At 37.1% G+C, this 25,576-nt stretch overlaps 1 protein-coding gene across 4 annotated transcripts in view; it reads right to left on the bottom strand.

Moving 5' to 3' along the window:
* Window positions 1–25,576, bottom strand: part of DPP10 (dipeptidyl peptidase like 10) — a 1,494,592-nt gene that overhangs the window by 54,742 nt on the left and 1,414,274 nt on the right. For all 4 annotated transcript variants that reach the window (XM_070476307.1, XM_070476306.1, XM_020892274.2 and 1 more), the window contains exons 14-15: window positions 3,714–3,805; window positions 3,246–3,293 (exon numbers count right to left, since the gene is read on the bottom strand). In XM_070476307.1, the coding sequence (XP_070332408.1) occupies window positions 3,246–3,293; window positions 3,714–3,805 (140 nt within the window). The remainder of the gene's footprint in view (window positions 1–3,245; window positions 3,294–3,713; window positions 3,806–25,576) is intronic.

The raw sequence follows: 25,576 nt of genomic DNA, 5'->3' as shown, positions 1-25,576 counted from the left end.
TCCCAGGACTCAATATAACTTATTCTTAGTTATATTTTTATAGATATTTCTTTGTAAAGTCTAAAAAGAAACTACCCACACGGATAAGCATAAATAGTTACTAGCAATAATATTAGTTGAAAGAACTAATAAATTATGATTAATCATAAGTTATCTGTGCTGCTAGACAAAAACACTGCTAATGATACACTTTTTGAAACTTGACTGGACAAAATATTCTGAGTTGCATTTTGGAATAAAACACATAGTATACTATACTTCATAAAGTAACAACTTCACACTCGAAACATTTTGGGTTCATTATAAACTAAAATTTTCCTTTATATCTGAAGTGATCAGTATAATAGGCACTTAAATACATTGGTTAGTTTCATCCTTATGATAAATCATAGCCTTTTTTTTTTCTTTAAACTGTGGTAAAACAACATTCACCATTTTAGCCAGTTTTCGAGTATATGGTTAATTTCAGTCACAATATTGCAGAACTTTCGCCACAGACAGACTATGAGTGTGTGGCAGTCACACACAGAATTTAACTTTTCTCTTTCTAATGTGTCATATAATTTTTCAGATCTAAGTTCCCTAAAAATTTATATTGGTATTTTCTCATTATTTAGATTATGAAATAACTAAAAATAAAGAAAAGCACACTTTGAGACAAAATTATGACACTGAATATGGTAGCAATTCTGACTCTGTTAATCCCATAAATTAAATCAACCAATTATTATTTTTATGGACCTGGACAAGACAATGATTGAGTTTTTTGGGTTAAACACTAACATTTTCTTATAGTCAAGTCAACTGGCACCTGATGAGCCATGTAAAGAAAAATCTATTGGTTGCATATTTTGGTTGTAACCCAGTCTTCTACACTAGGACAGGTCATAGATCCACTGACTGTTGCACTGCTCTGCCTCAGTCGCTAGAGACGTGTGTGTGTGCTCATTTGCTTCAGTTGTGTACAGCTTTTTGTGATCCCATGGACTGTAGCCTGCCAGGCTCTCTGTCCATGGGGATTCTCCAGGCCAGAATCCTGGAGTAGGTTGCCATGCCCTTCTCTGAGGGATCTTCCCGATGCAGGGATCAAATCCATGCCTCTTACATGTCCTACATTGGCAGGCAGGTTCTGTATCTCTGGTGCCACCTCAGAAACCCATAACTTGTTATTAGTTCAGTCATGTTCGACTCTTTGTGACCCCATGGATTGTAGCCCGCTAGGCTCCTCTGTCCATGGAATTGTCCAGGTAGGAATACTGGAGGAGGTTGCCATTTCCTTCAAAGGGGATCTTCATGACCCAGGAATCGAGGCCAAATCTCCTGCATTGAAGGCAGACTCTTCACTGTCTGAGAAGCCCATAGGACAAGCACACAAATCTAAGAACTCATTTTTACTCAAATCACATTTTAGGCTAATAAAAGGAGGGGAGGATGAGGCAGCTCCATTAGCTGAACTTAGCCAAATGTAATTTTCTGACACTCATTTTTCTTTAAGAGTTTTACAAAATGAGAGAAGTAAAACATCAGTGAAGTATTTCTCTCTCTCTAAAGGATTGTTCTTGACCGCCAATATTAACCACAATATAAGTTTAAAGAAAGATAAGTTTTAGGTAACCAGAACTAGAAAGTGACCAATACTTTAATCAAGATGTCTAAGCTAAAATTAGAATCAGTCTCTTTAAATAAATAGCTATTCTTTCTTTGAAAGTCATTAGAATTGAGAACATGTGTTCCAGACTCTAAGAGAAAAAAACAAAGAATGTGAAAATGACATATTGCAATATGTGATTAAAACGAGGAGAGGCTCACTTCAGATGACAGTGATTTATGCATAAATAATAGTGTGTGGGTGAATTAGAGTGAGTAAGGGTACTTGAAACATGCATTTTTGCTCTCAAAGGAAAGTCTAGGCTACTTGGTAAGAATCACTGGTGACACTGCTTCAAACATGATGAATTTCCACTGAGAATATGCCATGGCAGTTTTGACACTTTAAAAATGGATCTGTGAAAAGGAAATTAGAAAGGATATATGAAGTCTAGAATTAATAAGTTGCTTGCCAGGCAAAAATGAAAGTCATTCTTGGGAAGCCCTGGTGAAAGCTTTCTGAGTGAAGAGACATTTTTAATACTAAATAGGTATGACCTTAAACCCTTTTATGAATATAGCTTTCCATCTGGGAAAATTGGAGAGATGAAAATTGTTCCCGTCCACAGCTCTATTTTAGTAATCAAGGGCCATGCCTGGCTTAAATAACAATCTATGGATTTTATACATTCTGAGAGTGGGGAGAGAGAAACTGCCACTTGATCTATTCTATTAAAGGTCCACAATGCTTTCATTTGTTCAGGAATAAATCACATGTGTAGAGTATTGCATGTGTGCTTAGTCCTTCAGTCATTTCTGACTCTTTGCGACCCCATGGACTATAGCCCATTCCTCTGTCTATGGGATTCTCCAGGCAAGAATACAGAATGGGTAGCCATTCCCTTCTCTAGGGGATCTTCCTGACCCAGGGATGAACCTGGGTCTCCTGCATTGCAAGTGGATTCTTTACCATCTGAGACACCAGTTCAGTTCAGTTCAGTTGCTCAGTCCTGTCCAACTCTTTTTGATCCCATGGACTGCAGCATGCCAAGCTTCCTTGTCCATCATCACTCCCAGAGCTTGTTCAAACTCATGTCCATCAAGTTGGTGATGCCATCCAACAACCTGATCCTCTGTCATCCCCTTCTCCTCCTGACTTCAATCTTTCCCAACATCAAGGTCTTTTATAATGAGTCAGTTTTTCACATCAGGTGGCCAAAGTATTGGAGCTTCAGCTTCAGAATCAATGAATATTTAGGACTGATTTCCTTTAGATTGACTGGTTTGATCAGGGAAGGCCTCATATACTGAAAACTTTAAATGAGGCACAGCACAACAAAAAGCTATTGGGGAAATAAGGAAATGCTAGTGATATGTGTCATTGAGAGATGCAAGCCTCAAAAAAAAAAAAAAAAAAAGATATTTTGAAAGGATAAAAACAAGTGAGGGAAAAAATAAAAGAGGAATAAGATGGTCTCCACCCCAGTTCCAAACCTTTATGCTCATAATGGTCCAGAGATGAGGTTTTGTCATACTGAGTTGGCTCTCTCCTAGTCATACCAAAAAGGCAACTTCAGATCTCTCCATCCTGTGATTATGCGGTGTGGATGGCCCCTGAGGAACCGACCTGTGCAGGAAGGTCCTCTCACAGTGCTTACCTGTATAGCTGCCTCCCTCTGGGAGATGACTCGGTGCTCAGAAAGTAACTGCCCATGAAAAAAAAAAACAACACAAACATCAGGTACCAATCAATTTTTGCAACACTGAGTTTTTCACTTGCATTTTCCAACTGCCAGAGAATAGGCAAGAGCTTTTCTATTATTCAACAACAGGACTTTGATCCATTTGGGAAACATATCTTTTCTTAAAATGTTGTCATACTTTCTTTCCATGGTATCTCACAATCTCTCTGAGTGTGACTCTGTGTGTGTGTGCGTGCATGTGTCTTTGCAAATATGTCTGTGTAAGCATCTCTCTGGGGGAAGCCGGGGGAGAGTCTTAAAGGTTGCTTTTCACATGGCCAGGCTACTTGGATTAGGACCATGGTAAGCAAAAATAAATCTGGCAGATAAGATTGCATTTAACAACACTGACTTCCAACTTGACTAGAGAATAAAAACACTCACATTTTTTGTGTAATTTCATCATATGCCAGGATCTTTATCACTTCCCAGTTTCCTGACGTCAGATGCCGCACGGTAATTTGCTCACTTTTACTCTGTAAAGAAATAGAAAACATTGATTTCCCTTTTATTTAAATAGCATGTCTCTGGTCGACACCAAAGTGCTAACTGCCCCTGTCACTTTTAATTCTTTAGTTCTCAGTTAACATTGAGTTTCTTGTTTTCAGTCTCAAGAAGGAATACACATTCACATAACCATAGTTACAGACAAGACAGTACCTTTATTCCCATGCTGTAGGAAAATCATTCAGAAAACATCTCCACATAGGACTACATGGGTAGCATCACCTTGACATAGGAAGTTATTTAGTCATTTAGTATAGACACAGGACTTTGATAGCGTTAATCTAAATGATTGACAGCTAAACAGTTTGAATAGCTTTGAATAAAACTTATAGAGCAAACTTCATTTCAAATAGATTTTAAGTGTTATATGCTTTTAACCTTTGTAGCATGTGTATTGAGAATAATATTGATAGATTTGCTATTTTCACTCAACAATTTATTTCTGAGATTAATTCATGTTGACACTTGTAGACATAGTTTATTTTCACTGCTATATGGTATTTTATTATATGCATGAATACAGAAAAACTTATTTTTCGATATTTGAGTTTTTCCAAATTTTTGCTCTTTAAATCAAGTTGTCTGTGGACCACTTTATTAATGTCTCCTTGTGCATGTGGCAGGGTTTTCTTGAGACAAATGCTGATAAGTGGGAAAACTCCTGGAGGGAGCACAGAGAAGATGGTGGAGTAGTAAGATGGGGAGATACCAGCTTCCCCCCAGATACATAAAAAACTCATCAAGATATGGAACGACTCCTACAAAGCAACCTCTAGGCGACAGCAGAAGACCCCAGGCCTCCAGGGGGACAGGCTAAGCTCCCTGAAATGAGGTAGGAGAGAGAAGGCAGACATAAAAGGGAAAAGACAGACAACTTCTGGACAGGAACTTGTGCCCCAAAGGAGGGAGGGAGCCATGAGACAGAAGTTCCCATGCGCAGGTAGGCCCAAAGGGGAGCTACCACGAAGTTTGGAAAATCAGGAACTTCTGCTGCTGCTGCTGCTGGTAAGTCGCTTCGGTCGTGTCCGACTCTGGGTGATCCCATAGACCGCAGCCCACCAGGCTCCCCCGTCCCTGGGACTCTCCGGGCAAGAACGCTGGAGTGGGTTGCCATTTCCTTCTTCATGGCATGAAAATGAAAATTGAAAGTGAAGTCGCTCCGTCGTGTCCGACTCTTCGCGACCCCATGAACTGCAGCCTACCAGGCTCCTCCGTCCATGGGATTCTCCCGGCACGAGTACCGCAGTGGGGTGCCATTGCCTTCTCCAAATCAGGGACTTGGAGGGCAGTAAACTGAGAAAGCTGTGCTTCTCAGCTCGTGAACAGCTCAGGGACTGTGGCCTCAAACAGACGGCAGGCCTGGGACCCGAGAGCGTGCGGCCTACAAAGCCAGCCAGCGCACACAACCCTTGCGGCACAGCCAGTCCCGGTGGCCAGTGTGACGGGCAGGTAAACCCAGAAGCAAGCAGCACAGACGGCAGGCCCAGGGACCGCGCAGACGGACACAGCCCGCGCCCAGGGCGGGACTAGGGTGCCCAGAGAGGGGAGGCGTACAAACCCGGCAGCGCACGCAACCCTCCCGGCACAGCTGGGAGAACAAAGAACCTCCGGGACAGACCGCAGGCAGTGAGACGAGACAAGCGCACAGAAACCTCGCGACGCAGAGGGCGGCCCCCGGGGACCGAGTCAAGTACACACAGCCCTGCGACCCAGAGGTGGGCTTGGGCGGCTGAGGGAAGCCCCCGCACGTCGCGGGGACGCAGAAGCATCCACGCAAGCACCTACCTAGGAAGTCTCGGCCGGCAGCGCAGGGTGGGACGGGGGAACTGAGTCACCAGCAGTGATCCCGGGAACAAGTAGGGACTGGCTGCGCTGCATATATGCTGAGAGAGACGCTTTGAAGCAGCTGCGAAAATAGACGCGCCTAACACCGCGAAAGCCGGGATTGCCCAAAGGCATACTTAACCCACAGACACTCCAAAATCTCCTACTGGAAACGGCACCGCCCTCGAGAAAGACCAGATCCAACTCCATCAACCAGAACCCAGGCACGAGCTCCACCAACCAGGAAAACATCACAGGACACTAACCCAACCCCATCCACAGAGGCAGACTCCACAACCAAGGACTATGACCTTGAAAACCCTGTTTATTTATTTTTTCCCCTTTTCCTTTTTGTCTCTTATAAATCACACCATTTTTTCCCCCAACATATCTCCACCTTCACACTAGCATTTAGCGGTGTTGTGGAGTTTTCCTCTTTATCTTATTTACAAAAAAAAATCATTTTAAGATTCTCTCCTCTTATAAATCACATTGCTTATTCCCCAACACATTTCCACTATCACATTAGCTTTTTGCAATGCTGTGGAGTTTTCCTTGTTAAAAAAAAAAATCATTTTAAGATTTTGTTTCCTTTATTTCATATAAATCACATGGTTTATTCCCCCTATATATTTCCACCTTCATATTAGCCTTTTGCAGTGCTGTGGAATTTTCCTCTGTGTTTTCTGTCAAAAAAAAAAGCAAGGAAAAAAATCATTTTAGGTTTTTCTTTTTTCCTCCTCACTTTTTTTTTTTCTTTTTTCTTGATGAGTTTTTTGGATTTCGATTTGGATATATTCAACTGCTTTACCTACTGTTCTTTACTGGCTGTAGCTATTCCTGAATATATATACAAATCTTTTTCACACATGTCCATTCATCTTTGCTTTTCTATTTTATCTTTTCTTGCTCTCTCTTTTTTATTTTTTAGTTCTCTTCTCCATCCCTCCCTTTTCTCTTTTCCCTCCTTTCTCTTATTTTTTTCCTCTCTTTTTTTATTCTCCCTTTTTCCCCTCTCTTTCTGCTTTCACCAAGTAAGTTAAACTGTTGAGATCTCTATGCTCTATTCCCCAATTGGCCTTCCATTCGTGCTCAGATTATCAGACTGAGCATTAGCTAACTCTTCTTTCAGTTGGTTGATATTACTTCTGGTTTCCCTGTCTCACCAAGTCAATCTCCTGTACTTTTTTCTTTAGAACACTTTGGTTATAACTGTATATGTGGAAGTGTGTGTATATTTCCCAGTATTTCTGTAATTGCCTACTTTATCTCCTCCCACTAGAACATAGGCACAAGTCACCCCAACAAGAAATCAACAGAAACCACCCAACTAACATTTCCCTCCAAGCGCAAAAATCAAAAGGAAGAAGTAATACAACCTTAAAGCCTGGGGAAAGGAGACCTCAAATGGACCAAGTTAGGAAAAAAAAAAAAAAAGATGATGATGAAAAGACAGAGAAATACAACATAAATGAAAGAGCAAGGTAGAAACTCAAAAGACTAAATAAATAAAGAGGAGATAAGTAATCTCCCTGAAAGAGAACTCAGAATAATGAGTAAAGATGCTCCCAAGACTTGAAAATAGAATGGAGAAAATGCAAGAGGCATTTAACACAGTTAATACAATCACCAAGGACATACAAGACATAAAGAATAAGCAAACAGAGATGAATAACACAATTACTGAAATTAAAAATACACCAGAAGGAACCAATAGCAGAATAACAGGCAGAGGAATGGGTAAGTGAGCTGGAGGATAGAGTGGGGGAAACAACTGCTGAAGAGCAGACTAAAGGGAAAGGAATGAAAAGAATTGAGGAAAGCCTCAGAGACCTTTGGGACAATATTAAACACACCAATATTTGAGTTATAGGGGTGCCAGAGGAAGAAGAAAAAAAGAAAGGCACTGAGAACATCTTTGAAGAAATTATAGTTGAAAATTTCCCCAACATGGGAAATAGTCAATCAAGTCCAAGAAGCATAGAGAGTCTCCTACCAGATGAACCCAAAGAGAACACATCAAGATGCAGATTAAGCACAAAGAAAGAATATTAAAAGCAGCAAGGGAAAAGCAACAAGTAACATACAAGAGAAAACTCATATGATTAACAGCAAATCTTTCAGCAGAAACTCTACAGGCCAGAAGGGAATGGCAGGATATATTTAAATTACTGAAAGAGAAAATCCTACAACCACAATTACTCTCACCTCCAAAGATCTCATTCAAAATTGACAGAAAAATCAAAAAAGCTTTACACACAAGGAGAAATTAAGAGAATTCAGCATCAACAAACCAACCTTGCAAGAAATACTAAAGGGATTTACATAGCCAGCAAACACAAGAGAAAGGAAAGACTTACAAAAACAAACCCAAAATAATCAAGAAAATGCCAATAGGAACATGTGTATCAATGATTACCTTAAATGTAAATGGATTAAATGCACCAACCAAAAGATACAGACTGACTGAATGGATACAAAAATAAGACCCATATATATGCTGCCTACAGGAGACCCACTTCAGACCTAGAGACACATACAGACTGAAAGTAAAAGGATGGAGTAAAATATTCCATGTGAATGGAAACCAAAAGAAAGCTGGAGTGTCAATCCTTATTTCAGACGAAATAGACTTTAATATAAAGAATACCATAAGAGAAAAAGAAGGACACTACATAATTATCTAGGGATCAATCCAAGAAGACATAGCAATTGTAAATATCTGTGCACCCAACATAGGAGCACCTCAATACATAAGGCAAACTAACAGACATAGGAGGAGAAATCAGCAGCAATACAACAATAGTAGGGGACGTTAACACCCCACTGTCATCAATGGACAGATCATCAAAACCGAGAATCAATAAGGGAACACAAATCTTAAATGAAACATTAGACCAAATAGACTTAACTGATATCTTTGGGACTTTCCATCAAAATACAGAAGAGTACACTTTCTTCTCAAGTGCACATGGAACATTCTCGAGGATAGACCACATCTTGTACCACAAATCAAGCCTCAGTAAATTTAAGAAAATTGAAATTGTATTAAGTATCTTCTGACTATATGCTATGAGACTAGATATCAACTACAGGAAAAAAAACAGCAAAAGACACAAACTCATGGTGATTAAACAATACATTACTAAATAACAAAGAGGTTACTGAAGAAATAAAAGAAGAAATCAAAAGATGCCTAGAAAAAAATGACAATGAAAACACGATGACCCAAAACCTATGGGACTTAGCAAAAGCAGTTCTGAGAGGGAGGTTTATAGCAATACAACCATAAGTCAAGAAGAAAGAAAAACATCAAATAGAGAGCCTAACTCTACATCTAAAGCAGCAGAAAAAGAAGAACAAAAACCACCCAAAGTCAGCAGAAGGAAGGAAATCATAAAAATCAGAGCAGAAACAAATGAAAAAGAAACGAAGGAATCAATAGCAAAGATTAATAAAACTAAAAGCTGGTTCTTTGAGAAAATTAACAAAACTGACAAACCACTAGCTAGACTCATGAGGAAAAAAAGGGAGAAAAATCAAACCAATAAAATTAGAAATTAATAAGGAGAGGTTACAACAGACAACAGAAATACAAAAGGATCATAAGAGAATATTATGAGCAACTATATTCTAATAAAATGGACAACCTAGAGGAAATGGACAGATACTTAGAAAAGATCAGCCTCCCAAGACTGAACCAGGAAGAAATGGAAATTATGAACAACCAAATTAAAAGCACTGAAATTGAAACAGTGATCAAAAATCTCCCCCCAACAAGCCCAGGGCCAGAATGCTTCACAGGAGAATTCTATCAAACATTCAGAGAAGAGCTAATGCCTATTTTTCTGAAACTCTTCAAAAAAATTGCAGAAGAAGGAACACTTCCAAATTCATTCTACAAGGCTACAGTCACCCTGATACCAAAGCCAAGAAAAGACAACATGAAAAAAGAAAATTATAGGCCAATATCACTGATGAACATAGATGCAAAAATCCTTAACAAAATTCTAGCAAACAGAATCCAACAATACATTAAAAATCTCATACACCATGATCAAGTTGGGTTTATTCTAGGGATGCAAGGATTCTTCAGTATATGCAAATCAATCAGTGTGATAAACCATATCAACAAATAGAAAGATAAAAACCATATGATAATCTCAATAGATGCAGAAAAAGCCTTTGGTAAAATCCAGCATCCATTTATGATAAAAACGCTTCAAAAAAAAAAGGGCATAGAAGAAACCTACCTCAACATAGTTAAGGCCATATATGAAAAGCCCACAGCAAACATTATTCTCAATGGTGAAACATTAAACACTTTCCCTCTAAGATCAGGAACCGACAAGCTTGTCCCCTCTAACCACTATTATTCAACATAGTTTTGGAAGTCCTAACTACAGCAATTAGAGAAGAAAAAGAAATAAAAGGAACCCAGATTGGAAAAGAAGAAGTAAAACTCTCACTGTTTGCAGATAACATGATACTATACATAGAAATCCCAAAAGATACTATCAGAAAATTACTAGAGCTAATCAGCAAATTCAGCAGTCACAGGATACAAGGTCAATACTCAGAAATCACTTCCACTCCTATATACTAACAATGAAAAATCAGAAAGAGGAATTAAGGAATCAATACCATTCACCATTGCAACAAAAAGATGAAAATATCTAGGAATAAAACTACCTAAGGAAACAAAAGATCTGTATACGGAAAACTATAAGACACTGATGAAAGAAATCAAAGATGACATAAACAGATGGACAGATATTCCATGTTTCTGGGTGGGAAGAATCAATATTGTGAAAATGACTATACTATCCAATGCAATCTACAGATTCAATGTGATCCCTATCAAATTACCAATGACTTTTTTTTACCAAACTGAAATGAAAAATTTCACAATTCATATGGAAACACAAAAGACCCCAAATAGCAAAAAACAGTCTTGAGAAAGAAGAATGGGGCTGAAGGAATCAATCTTCTTGACTTCAGACTATACAGCAGAGCTATAGTCATCAAGACAGTAGGGTACTGGCACAAAAACAGAAATATAGATGAATGGAACAAGATAGAGAGCCCAGAGATAAACCCACACACTCATGGGTACCTGGTACCTTATTTTTTTGACAAAGGAGGTAAGAATATATAATGGGGTTAAGACAGCCTCTTCAGTAAGTCGTGTGGTGCTGGGAAAATTGGACAGCTGCATGCAAAGAATGAAATTAGATCACTTACCTAGTGCCACACACAAAGATAAACTCAGAATGGATTAAAAACCTAAATACAAGACCACAAACTATTAAACTCTTAGAGGAGAACATAGGCAGAACACTTGATGACATAGATCAAAGCAAGATCTTCTATGACCCACCTCCTAGAGTAATGGAAATAAAAACAAAAATAAATAAGTGGGACCTAATTAAACTTAAAAGCTTTTTCACAACAAAGGAAACTACAAACAAGGTGAAAATACAACCCTCAGAATGGGGGAAAATAATAGCAAGGGAAACAAGTGATAAAGAATTAATTTCCATATTACACAAGCAGCTTATACAACTCAATACCAAAAAAGCAAACAAAACAATCAAAAAGTAGGAAAGGGACCTGAAGAGACATGTCTCCAAAGAAGACATACAGATGGCTAACAAGCACATGAAAAGATGCTCAACATCACTCATTATCAGAGAAATGCAAATCAAAATTACAATGAGATACCACCTCACACCAATCAGAATGGCCATCATCAAAAAGTCTACAAACAATAAATGCTGGAGAGGGTGTGGAGAAAAGGCCACACTCTTGTATTGCTGGTGGGAATGTAAATTGGTACAGTCACTATGGAAGATGGCATGGAGACACCTTTATTTTTTTTTTTTTCCATTTATTTTTATTAGTTGGAGGCTAATTACTTTACATAAAAACACCATATGACCCAGCAATCCCATTTCTAGGCATACACCCTGAGGAAATAAAAACTGAAAAAGACAAATGTACGCCAGTGTTCACTGCAGCTCTGTTTACAATAGCTAGAACATGGAAGCAACCTAGATGTCCATCAACAGATGAATGGGTAGAGAAGCTGTGGTACATATATACAATGGAATACCACTCAGCCATAAAAAGGAACACATTTGAATATGTTCTAATGAAGTGGACAAAACTAGAGCCCATTATACAGAGTGAAGTAAGTCAGAAAGAGAAATATAAATATCGTATACTGACACATATATATGAAATCTGAAGAACTGGCACTGATGAATTTATTTTAAGGGCAGCAATGGGGAAACAGACATAGAGAACAGACCTACAGACAAGGTGGGAGGAGAGGAGGGAGAAGGGGAGATGTATGGAGCAAGTAACATAGAAATTTACAATGCCGTGTGGGAACAGAGCAAGTGGGAATTTGCTTTAAGACTCAGGGAACTCAAACAGGGGCTCTGCAACAGGCTGAAGGGCGGGGTGGGGAAGGAGATGGGAGGGAGGCCTGGGAGGGAGGGGACATGGGTGTACCTATGGCTGATTCTTGTTGATGTATGAGAGAAAACCATGAAATTCTGTAAAGCAATTATCCTTCAACTAAAAAATTAAAAAAAAAAAAGCACTGATACATAGGATTGTTTGTTGAAAGATAAATATCTTTTACCCAACTCAATGTTGTTTAGCTGCTAAGTTGTGTCAGACTCTTTTGAGACCCCATGGACTTGAGTCTACCAGGCTCTTCTGTTTGTGGGATTTCTCAGGCAGGAATACTGGAGTGGGATGCCATTTTCTTCTCCAGGAGATCTTCCCCATCCAGGGAACAAACCTGAGTCTCCTGCTTGGCAGATGGAGTCTTTACCACCGAGTCACTTGGGAAGCCCACCAATAGTGACAGATTAGTTTCAAAAGTTGTGCCAATTTAGAATCTACTAGCAATATCAGTTTCTGTTGCTCCACATTTTGTCCACTGCCTCACCAACAGTTAATTTCATGACTAATGTTTTTGTCAAATTAATGAGTATGAAATTATATCCCATTATGTCCCACTACCTTTTTATTAAGAAAATTTTCAAAGTTGCAGAAAGGTTAATGAACAGGACATAAATATCCATTTGAGTGTTACTGAGATTCACCAAACATCAACATTTCAAATATTAACCCTCCCCTTTTATTCATATGCTGAGTCATTTGAAACTAACTTGAAAACATCAGACTATTTTGGCTCTAAATATTTCAGTATGCATTTCTCAAAAGTAAGAATATTTTCTCATATAAGCAGATGGCATATCACACCTATGATAATAACGTTGTGTATGCTATGTGCTCCGTTGCTCAGTCATATCTGGCTTTTTGAGGCCCAGTAGACTGTAGCCTGTCAGGGTCTTCTGCCTACGGAATTTTGCAGCCAAAAATATTGGAGTAGGTTGCCATTTCCTACTCCAGGGATTGAACCCACATCTCTTGCATCTCCTGCATTGGTAGGCAGATTCTTTATCACTAGCACCACGTGGAAAGCCCCAAATAATAACATTCAGTTCAGTGCTCAGTCATGTCTAACTGTTTGTGACCCATGGACTGCAGCACACCAGGCTTCCCTGTCTATCACCAACTCCAGGAGCTTGCTCAAAACTCGTGTCCATTGAGTTGATGATGCCATCCAACCATCTCATCCTCTGTTGTCCCCTTCTCCTCCTCCCCCCTGTCTTTCCCAGCATCAGGGTCTTTCCCAATGAGTCAGTTCTTCACATCAGGTAGCCAAAGTATTGAAGCTTCAGCTTCAGCCTCAGTCCTTCCATTGAATACTCAGGACTGATTTCCTTTAGGATTGACTGGCTGGATCTGCTTGCAGTCCAAGAGACTCTCATGAATCTTCTCCAACACCACAGTTCAAATAATAATAACATTAATATCATCTAAATGTATAGTCTATATTCTAATATCCACATTGCCCTAAGTAACCCAAATAGCTCCATATCTATCTTTCTATTATCTATCTGATCATTGCATTGGGTTGTTGCCTCTTTAGTCTCTTTTAAAGTAAATGTTATCCTATCATTTTTTTATTTCTAAAACATCAAACATTTTGAAGACTCTTGGTCCAGCAGTCTTATAGAATGCCCACATTCTGGATTATCTGATTGTTTTTATGATACAATTTAGACTAAAATCTTTGGCAAGGATATTATAGGGTGATGATGGATACCTCTTTTACTTCACCGAGTGCCAAAGAATTGATGCTTTTGAACTGTAGTGCTGGAGAAGACTCTTGAGAGTCCCTTAGACAGCAAGGAGATCCAACCAGCCCATCATAAAGAAAATCAGCCCTGAATATTCATTGGAAGGACTGATGTTGAAGCTGAAACTCCAATACTTTGGCCACAGATGCGAAGAGCTAAATCATTTGAAAAGACCCTGATGCTGGGAAAGATTGAAGGTGGGAGGAGAAAGGGACGACAGAGGGTGAGATGATTGGATGGCATCACTAACTCAATGGACATGAATTTGAGTAAACTCCAGGAGCTGGTGATGGACAGGGAGCCTGGCGTGCTGCAGTCCATGCGGTGGCAAAGAGTCAGACACAACTGAGTGACTGAACTGAACTGAACTTATACTTCACATCAGGAAACACACCGGTACTCATCTCCTCACTCTTAACAATGCTGCTTGCAGGGTAACTGGGAGATACATTTTTTTGCAAAAATGCATTTCACCTTGAAATTAAAAGTGTGATGATAATGCACTTTATATGACTAGGTTTTCTTCAATGAACGATCTGCTCAGTAGTCAATGATTCATGACCTTTCCTTGATTAAATTATCATTTCAAAGTGATTTTCTCACTGTAACATCCCTTCTATGCTTATTACATAGTATTCCTCTGAAGCAAAGAGGAACTAAAGAGCCTCTTGATGAAGGTGAAAGAGAGTGAAAAAGCTGGCTTAGAACTCAACATTCAGAAAACTAAGATCATGGCATTTGGTCCCATCACTTCATGGCAAATAGATTGGGAAACAATGGAAACAATGACAGACTTTCTTTTCTTCCGCTTCAGAATCACTGCAGATGATGACTGCCACCATGGAACTTAAAGATGCTTGCTCCTTGGAATAAAAGCTATGACAAACCTAGACAGCACATTAAAAAATGGAGACATTACTTTGCCAACAAAGTTTCATTTAATCAAAGCTATTGTTCTTCCAGTAGTCATGTAACGGATGTGAGTGTTGAACCATAAAGAAAGCTGAACTCCAAAGAATCGAGGTTTTTGAACTGTGGTGTTGGAGACAACTCTTGAGAGTCTCTTGGACAGCAAAGAGATCAAATCAGTGAAACTTAAAGGAAATCAGTCCTGACTATACGTTGGAGGGACTGATGTTGAAACTGAAGCTCCAATACTTTGGCCACCTCATTAGAAAAGACCTTGATGCTGGGAAAGATTGAAGGCAGAAGAAGAAGACAACGACAGAGGATGAGATGGTTGGATAGCATCACCGACTCAATGGATATGAGTTTGAGCAAGCTCCGGGAGATGACGAAGGACAGGGAAGCCTGCATGCTGCAGTTCATGGGGTCACCAAGAAACAGACAGGACTGAGCAACTGAACAATATTCTTCTGTTAAAAAATCTTTCCTTACTTTTCCACGCTCACATGTGTTCATTGTCTTTCTTTCTGATATTACTATAAACATTTTACATCTGATATGTTATGTTCCATTATTGTTGTCAGTCTTTTTATTGTTACTCTTTATGATACTGAAATTAACAAAATTGGGTTAATGGGAACCCCTTCAAGCTAAACCCTCATAACAATAATTTATCAAGAAATATTTTCCACTGGATTATGTTTATATATCAAAGTCTGAGTTTAGGTACACTCATTGCTACTCTAATGTTGTTAGTTCTGGATGTTTTCAGAAGAAATAGGTAAACTGAGAGAGATGTCCACATGTCCTGTGTGCGTGCAGGCATGTGTGTGTTCTCAGTCATATCTCAAAATTTATATCCTCATTCTTTTTATTTTAAAATATGTTAAAAATGTATACATATACATTTACACTGGCAGAAGTCTTGATCTCACCCTGTTTCAACACAGAGCGGGGGAAAAAAACTTCACTAGGCTTTTATTTATCCTTTTTTCTGGTGGAGATTTTTATAAAATTAATATTTTATTGCTATAAATATAAATGCAAACCTAATTACATATATATATATATATACACATATATATATATATAAATTAGAGAGTGTGTGGGATGTGATCTATATCATTTGTTATATATCTTAATTCTTACATAGCTCTCCCTTTTGTGGATTTATTATAATTCATTCAACTATCCTCCAATGATGAACATCTCAAAAAATGCTGCAGCGATTAACCCTGTGTATATGTTTGTGGTTTAACATGTAGGGAAATATCTTCGGGATACATTCCTCCATGAGGAAAATACCATTCTTCCCATCTACCAGTAATGTATTATAAGGTGCCTGTCTTCCCATGGACATACAGTGATCTGCAGAAATGATCCCTGAAAGTACAGTCTTTCCATGGATATGTTATAGAACACATTGGTCAGTGTCTGAATTTTTGCTAATCTGACAGGTGAGAAATGTTGTATGGTAGACATGATGGATGCCAACCAGAACTTCCTTCTAGAAGGACCCATCTCTCCAGTGGCTAGAGGTGATGCTGGGACAAGGCCCTCAGTTGTCAGTCTTCCCTGGGGATGGCCTGGACTGAAGAAATGGCCTCTTCAACATCATATCTCTTCAACAGTCCTTCAAAGGACAACCTGATCAAGATTTGAATATAGAAGTTCATTCTTCTTGCCTTAACTTGAGACTTCTCTGGAAGGCTATTCCTGTCCAGAAGTCTCTGTGGGGTTGGCTGAGGCCTTCATTCAGATGGCACTACTGCTTAAATTCTTCTGCCCCATCTTGCTTTCTTCTACTTTTCAGAGATATTGATCTCTGTAAAAATTGGCCTGCAGGCTAATCCTTATTTCATAAGAAGCTTCTTGTGAAACTCAACTTATGAGAGGGATATTGGTGTAATTTCACTTTTCATTTCTCTTAGAAGAAAAGTTGAACATATGTACCTTTATGTTTATATATGCTAAAGCCTGGGGGCTTCTCAGGCAGCACTAGTGGTAAAGAACCTATCTGTCAATGCAGGAGACATAAGAGAGGCAGCTTGCATCCCTGGGTTGGGAAGATCTCCTGGAGAAGGAAATGGCAACCCACTCCAGTATTATAGCCTGAAGAATTCCGTGGACAGAGGAGCCTGGTGGACTATGGTCCATAGGGTCACAAAGAGTTGACCATTAGGGAAGTGACTTAGCGCACATGTATGTTTGTGTGTGTGTGCGTATATGTGTCTATGTGTGTGTGTGTGTGTGTATATATATGCAAATATATATAATGCTATGACTTCCCTGGTGGCTCAAATGGTAAAGCATCTGTCTACAATGCGGGAGACCTGGGTTCGATCCCTGGGTCAGGAAGATTCCCTGGAGAAGGAAATGGCAACCCACTCCAGTACTCTTGCCTAGAAAATCCCATGGAAGGAGGAGGCCGGTGTCCATGGGGTTGCAAAGAGTCAGACACCACTGAGCAACTTCACTTTCACTTTCATATATAATGCTATTTGCATTATTCTTTTATCTGATTCTAATGTTTATGCTATCTATTAGATCAGACTTCTTTCATTTCTGATCTTATGTGTATTTCAGAATTCTTTATATCCATTTTTGTGAGATATATACTGCAAATATTTTTTCCTGGTTTCTCATTTTATGTTGACACTGATTATGGTAGTATTTTCCACCTATTTTTTCTTGTTCCTTATAAAATCAAGTTTGCCAACGTATTCCTATACTACTTCTAGGAGATGATGCGTAGTTCAAAGGATTACAAAGAATTTACTTGTGCTTTCTCCTAGTACAGGTAAGCTTCAATTTTTAAAATTAGAGCTTTGTCATTTTAGAGTTATGGTAGTAGTCTGGAACTACTTCTATACCAGTTTTCCTAAAGTAATTTTACAAAAAATTCATTTTGTTGGTGATTTAAAATGCAGTCTGCATTATATATTAAATTTCTATATGTACCTGAGTCTATTTCTGTAACATATCTATACTGTTATAAAGCTATATCTAATCTCTGTGAAGTCATGTCCAAATACCACACTTTTAGTTACAAATTTTTTAATATCCATATTATTTAGGACTCATTCTTACTCATTGTTCTTTTTTATAGGATTCCCCTAGATATAATTACATCTCTATTTTCCCACAGGAATGTAAAAATAAGATTTATAGTTCAAGCAAATAAAAACTTACTGGAATATCTTATTGGGATACTATTAGTTTTATAATCAACGATAATCTTATTATCTTCAGTTATTCTACCAGAAAATATAGGTATTTTCCCATTTGTTCAAGTCTACTTTATATATTTCCAGAATGTTTTAATGTTGTCCTCATATGTGTTTTGTATATATCATATATTTTCACTTTCATTTTTATTACTAAGTAGTTCATATAGGCCTCTCTCTTTTATCAGACCCTTTTAATTGGTTATATTTTGCATCTATGAAAGTTATTGATTTATATATACTAAATATCTATGTGCTGTCTCACTAAATGCTTTTCCAAATTTTATATCTGGTTGTTTATTCTTGTCTCATTAACTTCCAAAATCACTTTACAAAATAATGGATAGTGTACATTCTCCCTTGCTCCTGATGTTGATGATGGGAATGACACTAGAATGATTTAGGGGCTGAGATACATGTTTCATCACTTCCCCAGTGGCTCAGTGGTAAAGGATCTGCCTACAATGCAGGAGCCTCAGGAGATACAGATTCAGTCCCTGAGTCAGGAAAATCCCCTGGAGGAGGACATGTCAACCCACTCCAGTATTCTTCCCCGGAGAATCCCATGAATAGAGGAGTCTGCTGAGCTATATAGTCCATGGGGTCACAAAGAGTCAGCCACAAATGAAGTGATCTAGAATGCAGGACATATATATTTTAACCAGAAATTGTTATTAAATTTTTAAAAAGGCTTTTTATAGCAACTACAAAGAAACTCTATTCTATAGACAACTTAAATTGTATTGGCATTGCCTTTGAAAGCCTAACAATATTCTTTTAATGGAATCATGTGAGCATAGTGCTCATTTGTGGTATAGTTCTTTGGTAACATTCTGCTTCTTCTGTGTCATTAATCAGTTTAAGTTCTGCAGCTATCCTGGGGACAGTTTATTTCTTCATGAAATTTTTCATCTCATCTGAGTTTTCAAATGAATTGACATTAGAGGTCTGCAACATACTCTCTTATGCTTTATTAAAAAGTCCTTTATTTCCCACTAGCCATTTCTAATTTTGCATTACTTTGCTTTCTCCCTCTTTTTATTTGACTGAATGAGTATGTGTTTTGTCTTCTGTGTGTGTTTGTGTATTTTCAAAGGGTAAAAATTATTTTTTCGCTTATTAGTTCTACCTTTTTCTATTTATAAAGCACTTCATTTCCACTTCAAATTTTAGTTATTTCCACTTTTCTAATGCATGTTGCATTTTTTGATAATTTTGTTTGACTTGAGGATTCAATCATTTCATTCTTTCTTTTTCATTTTTATAAGCTTGCTAACTTATGATTTTTATTCTGATAACTTATTTGGATATAAAGTGTGCCACTCTTTTTCTTATTATTATTTCATTTATTTGGGAATTGTGACTTGAATTCTCCAATAAATTGTTTAATTAGATTTACTTAAAATATTAGTTACTGAAAACTTGTTAAAATATATTATTGATTAGTAGGCTTATTGTGTGTGTGTGTGTGTGTGTGTGTGTGTGTGTGCATTTGGTCATTACCAACTCTTTGTAATCTCATAGACTGTAGCCTGCCAGGCTCTTCTGTCCATGGAATTTTTCAGGCAAGAATACTGGAAAAGGTTGCCATTTCCTACTCCAGGGGCTCTTCCTGACCCAGGGATCAAATTCACATCTCTTGCATCTCCTGCATTGTGAGGCAGATTCTTTACTACTGTACCACCTGGGGAGCCCACATGTAACTAGAACCCTTTCTATTTTATTTCTTTCTACTGGCTGTTTTTACTTCTCTTCTTGCCATCTGCTAGTATATTTTAAGGAAGATCTATTTACCCATGGGCATCTTTCAATTATTTTAATTCCGTTATTATTTTGTATTGCTCTTTCCATTTCATTCCTGAAATCTGCCACTTTTTGGTTTTCAATTTTTTTCTACTTTTATGAGGTTTTTTCCAGGTTTTGAATTTCTTACTTGATAATTTTATATCTGCAAATGCTTGTTTAATGATACATCATTCTTTCTGGAGTATTGTTGTATAGAATTCGTATGGCTCATTGTTGCTTTTTCCAGGAAAAGTATCTTTATGAATTGGAAAAAATTTATTGAATTTCTGTCTTCCTTATATAGTAATTCTGTAAACTTATTGCCAATCATATTTTGTTCTTTATGAGTATCTCAGATCTTCCAGAATAGAGATGCTTAAGAATGGTGAGAGATTGGATGTTTCTCTTAAATTGTAAAAGGAGCAGTGTTTCAGAGGAGTTATTACTAGTTGGGAACTAGTACACCAGGAAGTACCCTGATGCAACACCATTAGGAGTGGATAATATTTTTTCAAACCGGTCAATCCTAAAGGAAATCAACCCTGAATATTCATTAGAGGGACTGATGCTGAATAGCTGAAACTCCAACACGTTGGCCACCTGATGTGAAGAGTCAACTCTGGAAAAGACCTTGATGATGGGAAAGATTAATAGCAAAATGAGAAGAGGGTGGCAGAGGGTGAGATGGTTGGATGGTATCACCAACTCAGTGGATTTGAATTTGAGCAAATTCTGGGAAATAGTGCAGGTCAGGAAAGTCTGGTGTGCTGCCATCCATGGGGTTGCAGAGTTGGACACTACTTAGTGACTGAACAACAACAATGACAGATTTTTCTGTAGAGTTCTTAATTTCTATCACTAGTTTTCACCTTTCCTGTTGCCAACAATATTCTAAGAGATGCCTGTCTCTATCAAGTGTTTTTCTATTTCTTTTCCTGTTTCTTAGGTGGTAAATTTTAAAACCTGTCATCTTCAGTTTTGTGCATATTCAAGTAACTTCATTCTGATTCATTTTCTTCATCCTGATTTTTAAAAGAAATATTACTAACTTTTCCACTATAGAATATTTTAAGCTTTTGATGAATGCCTTTGTCAACTTAAAGAAGCTCCCTTTATTTTTAAATTTTGAAGGCTTTTGAATATTTGGTAGAATCCACCTTTAAAAATTACCTGTGCCTGATTTACTTGCATTTTAGGGGCTTGCCCACTTTTTAAATTAATTTTGTTATACATTCTAGAGTGAATTATTTATTTTTTTTCAAAGAACCAGCTGTGTATTTGGCAAAAACCTTTAATTTTGCCTTTACTTTCTATTTCATCAAATCCTACTGCTGCATTTCTCATGTCCTTCTACATATGAATATATATTATATAATTATATTCTAATAAATAACATTATATATATATACTTTAACCCACAAATTTAGAAAGTATACTTTATTTTCAAATATTTTTAAATATACAGTTACAATTGTTGCTACTTCTAAATCAATTGTGTTACTTTCAGGGAATGTAATCTATTACCTGAATAACATGTTTGGTATGAATATATAAAGAATCTAAGATTTTGAGGTGGGAAAGTTTTATTAAATATATACTTTTCTAGGCTACTTGAGGCAGAAATTAAATGGTCACTTCACTATGTATAAGTAGTAATAGAATCTTCTTTTTTTTTGCAAGCGGAAAACATATTGATGTCAGTAAAAGTTTAATGACACACACGCTTTTCACCTGATTATACACTGTTCATTCATTTCTTATAATAAATTCTGTTTAATTTTTACAGCTTTTAAGTATGGGAAATACTACAGTGCTTAAAAATAGCATGCTTTAATTTATTGTCTATTCAACATGTGAGGTGAGAGAATTGTTTTCAGACAATGTCCTAATCAGATACAACAGTGAAATGTAATGAAAAAATTGTATTGGGTTGATTAGGTGATAGAATTGAGGATTGGGGGCATGCTATTTTCTACAGTATTTGTAATGAATAATGGCATTTAAAATTATTCCAAGTGAAATCATCAGCTCTCATGAGCAAAACTCTGTACTGCTGAATAGAGACAGTGAATGAATTCACCAACATATAAATTTTTTCATTTAACACACTTTTGGAACATAACTGGGGAATTGCTTATGCTTATAAATCTGAACCACTTAACATGACTGGAACTCGGTTTATCCCATATTAGAGAGGAAAAAGGCAGCCATGTCCTTGACAAAAACCGTTTCTTAACTGCAACTTACATTGTAAGATAGAGGATATTATACTTCCCAATTTGGGACCTCAGAAATTAGAGTCTACATAGAGAATGCCATAGGGAGAAGGGGAAAGGAAACTATCTAAAGTGGTCTATTGTTAAAAAAAAAAAAAAGTTTGCGTCATTGCTTGAATCAGGAACAATGGAAACTGTTTCCAATATTGCATTGCACACTCAGAATGAAATTTATTTTAGCTTATATAAATTTTTGGAAGACCCAGTTTTTATTTTTATTATTATCTTTAACAGAATACATAAAAGCAGAGAAACCTCATTCATAAATTGTGTTTTCTCACATTTATATAGAAAGTATCTGGAAATACATAGGGCTTAACAATATTTTACTTTTGATATAGGAATTCCAGTTCTGTTAACTAAAATTAAAGAAATAATTTATAATAAAGTTTTATACATAGCAAAATCTATAACTACAGCAAATTGTCACTAATTTAAACATTGAACAGTCATGGTTAAGTAGGTGTGTGAGTGCTAAGTCACTTCAATCATGTCTGACTCTTTACAACTCTATGGACTGTATCCCACCAGACTCCTCTGTCCATGGCATTCTCAGGCAGGAACACTGGAGCGGTTGTCATGCCCATCTCCAGAGGAACTTCCCTACCCAGGGATCAAACACAGGTCTCCTGCATTGCAGGCAGATCTGTTACCACTAGTGCCACCTGGGAAGGTACACCCAGTCAACTAAGTATGAATATTCAAAAGAATTGCACTCAAAATTGTGTACCACTATGGGAAGATTTTGCTTCTAAATTGAAATACCAGGATAAAATACTGTAGTTTACATAAAATTATAATCATATTTAAAAGAATACTGGAGGAAAAGGAATCATAATTGTTTTCTACTTTTATATTTTGGAATTATTTTAACAAGCATTAGTTTTGTAAATGAGCAACAGCAACAACAAAAAAACACTAAACCATTTGTAAGGAAAATTGTCCATTTCTGTAGTGAATATATCTTGAAATACTAAATGCAGCCTGGTATCTAACCAATGTATTTTTGTTTACCTAGTAATTGTGTAAGAGAGAAAAATGTTTGCAAAAACTTACTACTTTCATTTGGTAAGACAGTTCAAATAGATCAATATATTTTTCAGTCAGTGGGGACGCTCTCAAATGAAGCTTAGCATCTAGTACTACAAAAGTAGTCTTCCTGAATATTGGCTGCCAAGCTCTCTGTCCTCATCATTTCTCTCTCTCTGGGCACATCAATCTAGGTGGCATCCTCAGGCATATAAAGGGAAGGAAGACGGGGTAAAAAGTCATCTCTGGTGACATGCATTACTGTTTAGACAGTAAATTATTAAACTGTTTTTGGAAGGCCAATTTTACCTTCCGTATTAAAGCCTAAGCAAAGACATATATGTACACATACACTTTGCCTAGGTATCTTTTGATATCTAGAAATATATATTTATAGGAGTAATGTTTAGGTTTGAATACTTTTTAGTATCAAAAATAGAAATAAATTTCATGATTAAAATTAATTCATTTAAATATGGTATGATATGTTTACTGGACATAATGTTGAGTAGCTATTAAAATCACATTTTAAAATAATATTAAATATTAGGAATGAAATTAAATGATGTGAGAAAATGCTCATAATTACTCTTTAAACGTTACAAGTAAATATATAGCTTTGCATGTTTTTTAGGGAAAAATGACATATTTTTCAATCAAAAAGGAATTCAAAATATATACAACTGATTTGCAATGTGCCAGTGTGGGGTGATGAGACCATATTTGATTTTATATATACCTTTATTTTGTTTATTCAGTTATTATTTTACAACTTTTTATAGTGTGCATATATGTTGATGTCAATATGGTAATCATAAACAATTCATTAAAGAGCTTTTTTGTTAGCTATTTTAAAATTGAGGCAAAGAGATTCAAAATATTTACTAAAATTCTCTGTGTGTATATATGTGCTAACTTAGGAATAAATTGTCTTTACCTAGGCACTGACCTCTGATGCATTAACAAAGTAAGTTAACTTTAGTCACATGGCCAAAATACACCCAAATAATCATGCAGCCATTTTTATGTCTCAGTGAGGCAAATCACAAGTTCTCTGAACTGCAACCAGAATATATCAAAATGTTTTCTAGTTCAATGAAATTTTGTTATAATCTCCATATGGAAGAGGAACAATGTAAACACATCTGCTCTATGAAGTTGTTCTACTGAATATTTCAGAAATAATGAATTAGACTGCATTTCAGACTGGCTTGATTGGGAGACAGAAGGTATTTCTTCCCAAGGCTTGTAAAGAAAATTTTGTTAGGTATATAAATACCTCAGTTCTTACATGCCAACATGTTCAAACCTGACCCCAGCTCTGCCAATCCCACGCTTTCAAAAGACATTTCTCTTCCTACTTTGTTGGATAGACTATCTTCTAAGATATATACATATATATAAAACTGCTCAGTCATGTCTGACTCTGTGCGACCCCGTGGACTGTAGCCCACCAGGCTCCTCTGTCCATGGGATTCTCCAGGCAAGAATACTGGAGTGGGTTGCCATTCCCTTCTCCATATATATATGCTTAGTTGACTTCTCTGGTGGCTCAGAACGTAAAGAATCTGCCTGTCAATACAGGAGACACCAGTCCAACCCCTGGGGAGGGAAGATCTCCTGGAGAAGACAATGGCAACCCAGTCTAGTATTCTTGCCTGGAGAAACCCACTGACAGTGGAGCCTGGTGGGCTACAGTCCACGGGGTCTCAAAGAGGTAACACAATCGTGCGACTAACACTTAAGATAATGCTTAGTTGCTCACTCGCGTCCAACTCCTTGGGACACTTAGGACTTCAGCCTGCCAGGCTCCTCTGTCCTTTGGATTTTTCAGGCAAGAATAGTGGAGTGGGTTGCCATTTTCTCCTCCATGGGCTTTTCCCCACCCAAAGATCAAACCTGCATCCTGCAGGTAGATTCGTTACCTGCTAAGCCAACGAAAGTCCATATATGTTACATTTACTCATCCATAGATGTGTTACACATCTTTCTCTACCTTTCTCTGTATCTTATGAATATATTCATAATTTGTATATGATTTTGACTACTTGGATTTGTATTCAGATTACTGAATAAAAATACAGATAATTAAAATTTTAATAAGATGTCATCATAGGCAATTGTAGGATTTGGAAGATTATTTACTATTTTGGCACATGTATATCCCCAGTATTTATGATAACAAAATTTATGATTAACAAACAAAAATGAATCAGGTCAGCAATTTCCTGGTAAAGCTTCCTCCAGTTCACATAAACATCACAAAGTATTCCATTAATATCACCTGTCTGTTATAATCATTTAATAGTTCAGTATAGAATCACCCCCTATTTTTTCATATATAAATGCATTATTTTATTTAAAAACATAAATGAGATCACATCATATATTACTCTATAGCTTATTTTTCTAATTTAATAATATGCCTTGAATAGTGATCTACCTCTCTGCTGTGGAAATTATGTATG

This window comes from Odocoileus virginianus, chromosome 13, assembly GCF_023699985.2.
Source record: "Odocoileus virginianus isolate 20LAN1187 ecotype Illinois chromosome 13, Ovbor_1.2, whole genome shotgun sequence".
NCBI lineage: Eukaryota > Metazoa > Chordata > Mammalia > Artiodactyla > Cervidae > Odocoileus > Odocoileus virginianus.
This window is presented reverse-complemented; position numbering and strand designations above follow the sequence as displayed.